Source organism: Aricia agestis, chromosome 11 (assembly GCF_905147365.1).
Source record: "Aricia agestis chromosome 11, ilAriAges1.1, whole genome shotgun sequence".
NCBI classification, from domain to species: Eukaryota; Metazoa; Arthropoda; class Insecta; order Lepidoptera; family Lycaenidae; genus Aricia; species Aricia agestis.
Window position 1 is genome coordinate 17,043,236 of NC_056416.1, and position 7,511 is coordinate 17,050,746.

At 41.9% G+C, this 7,511-nt stretch overlaps 1 protein-coding gene across 1 annotated transcript in view; it reads left to right on the forward strand.

Annotated features, from left to right (window-relative positions):
* The window catches only part of LOC121732087, a 103,772-nt gene extending 102,244 nt beyond the window's left edge, over nucleotides 1–1,528 (forward strand). Inside the window, exon 14 of the mRNA XM_042121877.1 lies at nucleotides 113–1,528. Within this exon, the coding sequence (XP_041977811.1) occupies nucleotides 113–220 (108 nt within the window). The 3' untranslated portion in view covers nucleotides 221–1,528. The remainder of the gene's footprint in view (nucleotides 1–112) is intronic.
* The last annotated feature ends 5,983 nt before the right edge of the window (nucleotides 1,529–7,511 follow it).

Below are 7,511 nucleotides of genomic sequence, written 5' to 3' on the forward strand. Positions count from 1 at the left end.
CCTACATTATAATTTAGATTCGCATCGCATAGTCGTCATTTCAAAGTCCTCTTTTCTCGTAATCCTTAGTTTTTCTCAAAAACCTAATCACGTCGAAACTTTCCAATTTCAGATAGCGGTAGCGCGGTCGTGTCGCCGGCGGCGGTCGGCGCTGCAGCAGCGGCTGAAGAGCCTCTCGTCGGACACGGCGATCTTCGACGAGAAGGAAGTAATTTGCTGACCAAGCGAGGACTCTGTGCGGTACGTGGAGGTCGACCGGGTCACCACGGTGTGATTCGCCTCCAGCACAGAGTCTGTTACGTCTAAACACGCGCCTCTCGCGGCAGCGGTATTCTGTATTGTTCGACGAGTCTGAGTGAGTTCGACGAGCCTGAGCGAGTGCTACAAATTAGAGCGATTTTGACCCGCTCAGTGAATTCGACAAGTCTGAGAGAGTTTGACAAATCTGAGTGAGCTTGACGAGTCCGAGTGAGTTCGACAAGTCTGAGTGTGTTCGACGAGTGTGAGTGAGTTCGTGTTCCAAACTGTGTCTTTAGAGTTTTAAATTAGGCTGACGTCACAGTTGTGAATTGTGACGGGTTAATAATTAGGAAATGCGAGATTTTGGTAATTAATTCTCGAATACATTGAATTAATGATTATCAATATTATCAGCGCGTTTACTGTTGTCGCAAACTTTTCCCCCCTATCCCTAGTGTGACCCGAGTGTATACAAAGAGTTTACAGAATACCTCTGCTGACGATGAGATGATCAGTTACAATGGTTGTAAATTTGACTTGAGGGTTTCTCTAGATAATTTGTTGTTTGAATTCGTATTGAGTCCAAATGTACAGTATAGATATTAACAGTTTTGGACCAAGTACCGTCGGTCGGTATATTTGTTACTCTGTCTTCGGGTTTGACGCATGGTATACATTACTTTACAAACGCACAACGCGACCGGCGAGGGATGATTTAGGGGTAAGGTGTAATGGCTTTCGGTAATAGATAATATGGGTGTCATGATCTATGCTAAGATAAAGGATCGTCTGGCTCGCTCGTGACCTGTGAATTCTGTATTAATTGACTTAAAAGTCTTTAAAATTATGTGAATGGATATGAATGATAATGAGGTCATAAAATGTGTGAAAAAAACTGTAACGGAAAAAATTCTGAGGTTTGGTGTGGCGTGTCTGTAATATTAATAAAATTTGTAGATGGACAAGTTTCATTCGACACGAGCGAGTCAGACGGTCCATACGGACTATATCGCTGCGGCAATAATTTTATTTATAATCTTACAAATTGTGTTCTTATCGTTAATTCGTATACGTGATAAAAACTGCCATTTTATAGGAAATTCCGAGTTCAAATATTACGAGATTACAGATTATATTGAATTATTAACGTTGTACCCGCTTACTTTTGTAATATTTTAACGTTTCCGTTCAAAGAAAAAGATAGACGAGTTGATAGAAAAAATGTGATGAGGCGTTTTCTGTGCTGATTGTTAACATTACTTTTCTCGAAAATAAATTATTAATTAGGCTGATATATATTCAGACGGCGGCGGCGTAGGGTTGTGACGACCCCACCGCCCGCCTGATGTTAGTTCTGTCTCACAATAATTAGTGTGGGTTAGATCTAACATCAAGCGCAGTTAGTCAACCGAAGGATGGCGGTAAAACCATCAACGAAAGGGTCAGTGAAGAAATCCATGGCCATCAATGGGCTGCAGCATTGATGGTTTGATTCACTGGCCCCCTGTCAGATTGCTAATCCGCGTGCTCCGCGTGGCAATTATGAGCAAATGCCTCTCATGAAACGCACCAGAAAAAGATGGCCCCTAGTTCCCGGTAGCGGTGCTATTCCTGGCCACGGTAGCGGCCATGGTAACGGCACTGCGAGGGGTGCTAAGAATCTCCGGGCTACGGATCGCTACCACCAACTGGACCTGGCGACGTACAACGGACGAACGCTTAGACTCGAAGACCACCTAGTCGAACTGGAGGTAGAATTGGAAAAAATCCGTTGGCACGTATTAGGGTTGTGCGAGGTCCGAAGACAAGGGGAAGACACCATGACTCTGCCATCGGGTCACCTTTTCTACTTCCGAGAGGGAGATCATACATCCCGAGGCGACGTGGGATTCCTCGTCAACAAATCTCTCGTCGACAATGTTGTTGAGATCTCGAGTGTGTCGGGGAGGGTAGCGTACCTTGTTTTGAGACTCACCGATAGGTATTCTCTTAAGATAGTACAAGTGTACGCACCAACCTCGACACATTCCGATGACGAAGTGGAGACCATGTACGAAGACATCTCCAAGGTCTTAAATACCACCCATAAGACCCACTTCAATGTTGTCATGGGAGATTTTAACTCCAAAGTAGGAGTACGAGCTAGCGGCGAATCTTGCTTGGAACAGCACGGTGTTGGGATTCGAAACCGCAGGGGGCAAATGCTGGTCAACTTTCTCGAAAAAGAGGGGCTCTTCTTGATGAATTCCTTCTTCAAAAAGAAGCCTCAAAGAAAGTGGACATGGCGAAGTCCACTTTCTTTGTAGTCACTCTGTGGTAAGGAACGAGATAGACTTCATCATTACGGATCGGAAATATATATTTAGGGATGTCTCTGTGATCAACAGGTTCAATACCGGTAGCGATCACCGACTACTGCGAGGATCCTTGAGTGTATGCTTCAAACTCGAAAGAGCCCATATGCTGAGGTCTACTCTCCGACCCAACTTACAACAATCCGTCGCTGATACCCAGAAATTTCAGTTACAACTGAGAAATAGGTTCGACGCTCTTAACATCTCGGAAACTACAATGGAAGTTGACAAGGCTTTAAATGCAATTGTGGAGAGCATACGGGTCGAAGGTGAAAGGTTTTGCAGGCCCAAGCATGCGGGCAGGAAATCCAAACTTTCGGATGAGACACTCAAACTTATGAGGGAGCGGAGGGAAAACACGGACTCGGGTTCGTCAGATGTAAAACTTCTCTCGAGGCGAATACGGAAACTTATACGTAGAGATCTTCGCCGCTCGAATACGCTGGAAATCACGGAAGCGATTGAGCGGAATAGAGGGTCTAAAGTTTTCGTAAGGCGCCTCGAGAGGAGTCATCTGACGAAGGTGAAGAATAGCTGTGGCCAAATCGTTTCCTCACGGGGGGGGTCCTGTCCGAGATCGAGGATTTCTATAGCCGCTTGTATGCTTCACATGCTTCGCAACCTGATCCTCGTAATGACGACCCGCGTGCCAAACTCACCCGGCATCTTTCTGGCGAGCTTCCTGACGTCAGTATAGGCGAAACCGGATTGGCTCTGAAACAACTTAAAGGGTAAAAGACCCCGGGGAGGGACGGAATTACGATCGAACTTCTCAGAGCGGGAGGTGAACCCGTCTTGAGAAAGCTTCGTAAAGTCTTTAATTTTGTCCTTCAACGGGGAGTTTCCCACGAAGAGTGGCTTAAAAGCGAGGTGGTTCTCTTTTTTAAGAAGGGCGATAACACCCTTCTTAAAAATTATAGACCAATCTCGCTTTTGAGTCACATATATAAGTTGTTTTCTAGGATCATTACGATTTATGATATTATCGTCTATCCAATAAACTTGATGAATGCCAGCCACCGGAGCAGGCTGAGTTTCGCAGAGGCTTTAGCACCATAGATCACATCCACACCTTAAGGCAAGTTGTACAAAAATCACATGAGTACAGGCAGCCATTGTGCCTTGCCTTTGTGGACTATGAGAAGGCTTTTAATAATAATAATAAATAATTTTGACTCTGTTGAGACCTGGGCTGTTCTGGACCTAAATGAATCTTCCCGGCGGATCGGTCTCGGGATGAACTTGGACAAGACGAAAGTCATGTTCAACGAACATGTTCTCCCGAGTACGGTTGCAGTTAACGGTGTCTTTCTCGAAGTCGCAACGGAATATGTCTATTTGGGGCACATACTGCAGGTAGGTAGACATAACTTCGAGAGAGAAACCGATAGGAGGATACAGTTGGGTTGGGCAGCATTCAGGAAGTTAAGCCACATTCTCACGTCGCATATTCCGCAGAGCTTGAAGACGAAAGTCTTCGACCAATGCGAGCTTCCCGTTATGACCTACGGGGCGGAAACCTGGCCTTTTACAGCAGGGCTAGCTCGTAAGTTTTCCGTCGCTCAGCGTGCTATGGAGCGCGCTATGCTCGGAGTTTCTTTGGCGGATAAGCTTCGAAATGAAACAATTCGTCAAAGAACTAAAGTCACCGACATAGTGCAGAGAATCAGTACGCTGAAGTGGAACTGGGCTGGTCACGTAGCTCGAAGAACATACGATCGCTGGAGTAAACTTACTCTGGAATGGAGACCAAGGCTGGGAAATCGGGGTGTAGGTCGACCTCCAACTAGGTGGGATGACGATCTCCGCTTAGTTGCAGGCCCATGTTGGATGCGAGTAGCAGGAGATCGGTCATCTTGGCGTTCATTGAGAGAGGCCTATGTCCAGCAGTGGACGACTATAGGCTGATATGATGATGATGATATTCAGACGTCTAACTTTTTCTTTGCTCTGGTCTTTAAGTGAATTAATATAAAGTTTATTGTGGATTTTTGTGAGATAAAATAAAAGATTTAAAGTTGAAGTTATGAGGTTTTGAGTAACTGAATTTGTTATAAAATATCTCGTAACAGCGCATTAAGAATTGACAATTCATTCGGATATGTAACAGAATTATAATTATTTAACAATGTAAAATGTTTATTCTTTTTTGATTATGACTTCACACCAGCAGTCATTTTACTCATTACTCTCTTCTGTCAATTCTTCTCTGAGGAGATAAATAAAGTGCCGAAGTCCGAATACATTGTGACAAGAGGTGACAAGGGTATTGTGGCTTATCACTTATCACAATGTCACTCGAGTGCCACCAAATCCTTTTCCAAACTTAGTGCTTAGTTAATTTGCTGTGTTCGTTATATTATGTAAATAACAAAATAAAATTCTTAAAACATGGAACCAAAATGTTAAAAACAATATATTCACGTAATAAAATGTATTACCTAGCTTATTAAATTATGTAGGCATATAATATTATTTTAATATATACTTAATTTTATAAATTCATTAAAAGATTCTTAATGCGCTCTTGTGGAAAATTTTAAATTATTATTATTTGGACATGTCACACTCATCTGCATGTTAATTAATTAAAATTTATATCTTATTGAAAAAATGTAAATAAAAACCTATTCATATCTTAGAATCGTATTGAAGTGATAATATTATAAACATTTGTTTCCCAGGGAAATTATTATGAGGCAGGATTTATATGTGTCCGCCCGAACGCGCGGTTAAGCGACTACACCGCGTGATTATACAAGCAAATGTATGTACCTAAAGGCTAAAGGTAGCATTCGAATCAAGCCGACCGCGACGCGAGACTGCGACCCGAGACCGTGACCGATAACCGGCCGCAGGTCGCGGGGCGACAGCTACCTACGAATCCACGCGACCCTGGATACGAAACTCGTAAAAATTTCGTCTTCGTGTGAAGAAAACGCGGCCATTTTGGTCGCGCGACGCAAGTCGCCGGCAGGCTGCGCCCACACGTCGCGCGACTCTGTCGCTTACATCCGTCAGCACTTCCTATTCATTCATAATATAAAGCAGTGGGTCGTGGTCGCCGGTCGCGGTCTCGAGTCGCGGTCTCGCGTTGCGGTCGTCTTGATTCGAATGCTACCTTAATGGTTTATTTAAAAGTCTCGCGCTGTAGCCGCCAAACCGCGCGTTCGGGCGGACGCATGTAAATCGAGTCATAAAGTTATATCGAGTTAACTACTAGCGAACGTAGAGTCATAAGGAGTAAGTAACTTAGATCATTTAGATTAAAATTTTATCCAATTACTTAACGATTTTTTTTTATTTAAATAAATTTTTGTTGGTTTCGATAGTAGTCGATTTTCAATGTCATATAGACATACAAAAATTATAAAATTTGACATTACGCGTTGGGTATGGGGGGCGTTGCGATGCCTTAAGTAATCACATACGTTTTTGATATAAACTTCGCTGTCAAAATCACTATCGATTACAAATTGCCTAAGTACCCTATTCTTTCAGTAGAGTAATTTTGATGTTTCGTGCTACGATGATTTGACATGGATATTAGTCACTTCATTTCTATTTATGTTTTACACTGAAGATAAAATTAATTCTGTAATTAATTTTTAATTTCATCATAATTCATGTTATTGCTTTTTTGTTTTTATTTTATAACGACTAGCGGACTAGCTTTGAAGTCCACGCTATGGTGTGCCTTTGCAAGCAATACGCAAGCAATAATTTTAAAATAACAATGCTAATTATTGTTAAGGCTGCATGTCATTCCAATTATTGTTAATATTCAATTGATATTAAAATCGACTACTGTCAGTTTTGATTTGTGATGTAACATTGTCATGGTGACATCGAATGCCGGTTGATTGAAGCTTCGCCTTAACCCGAGGTCGACTATGAACACAACTCACCAGATGAAATCGAGTTGACTTTCCGATGCGTCATGCGACACACGCGATGGTAAAAGAACGCGTTTCAAAAAATTTTCACATTTTCAGTGTTTCAGTGGTGTTTCGATTTATTCGAAACGAGTTCTTTTATTCCAAAGTTTTGTTATGTAACTAAAACAGGTAAATATATACTTTAATCGGTTGGGGCCAAGCTGGGGCCCAACTGTCAGACCTTAATGTATTTGGGCTTGATTGTTACTTGTAAACCTGTCGAGCTGTCTTATGAGCAAAACTGGTTTACACTCGATGTTGGAGGATTGCAAACTATAGGCCTCCATGGTGTGTCGCTAATCGCTGTAAAAATTGTGAATTTTCAACCATTTAACCACTCTCAACTCATATTTGTGATCGATCACTTGGGGAGTTGTTTACAGAATCGAACTTCATTTTGATTTCATTTAGATAAGATTAGTGAACTGGTGTAGAATGTTTATATATCGTCTTCCATAATGTACGGACATTTTCGAGTTTAGTTCACGTTTGTGTTATGAAATATGCCCCCCGTGCAGTGGCGGAGCTAGAGGCAACCCGCCCATATTCACTGCTCAAAATTGTAGTTACAGATTATTAAAAGTTTTGGATAAATCTCGCATTATAGTCCATGTCAGCTCTCGGGCCGTAGCTACGCCGCTGCTCGGGAAGGTCCTAGCAAACCGACAGGTGTTATCCTGGAAGACAATAATGATGGATAAGCAGAGATACTAATTTCACATTCAGCGATGATAATGAAAGTTACGATGATATAAGAAATTTTTAAAAATAAAATTATTTATTGCATGACAAACTTGTTTCATTTGTACCATTGTTTGTGTGCCAGTGCTTTCCAAAAAGGTTTCTTATTATATTCAATCAAAACTTAGAAACGATGGATCAATATTCTTACAAAATATGTAAGCTTTGTGAGAATACCACGAAAAATAGACACACACAACACAACTTTATTTACATTTTAACAACAGACAACCACATA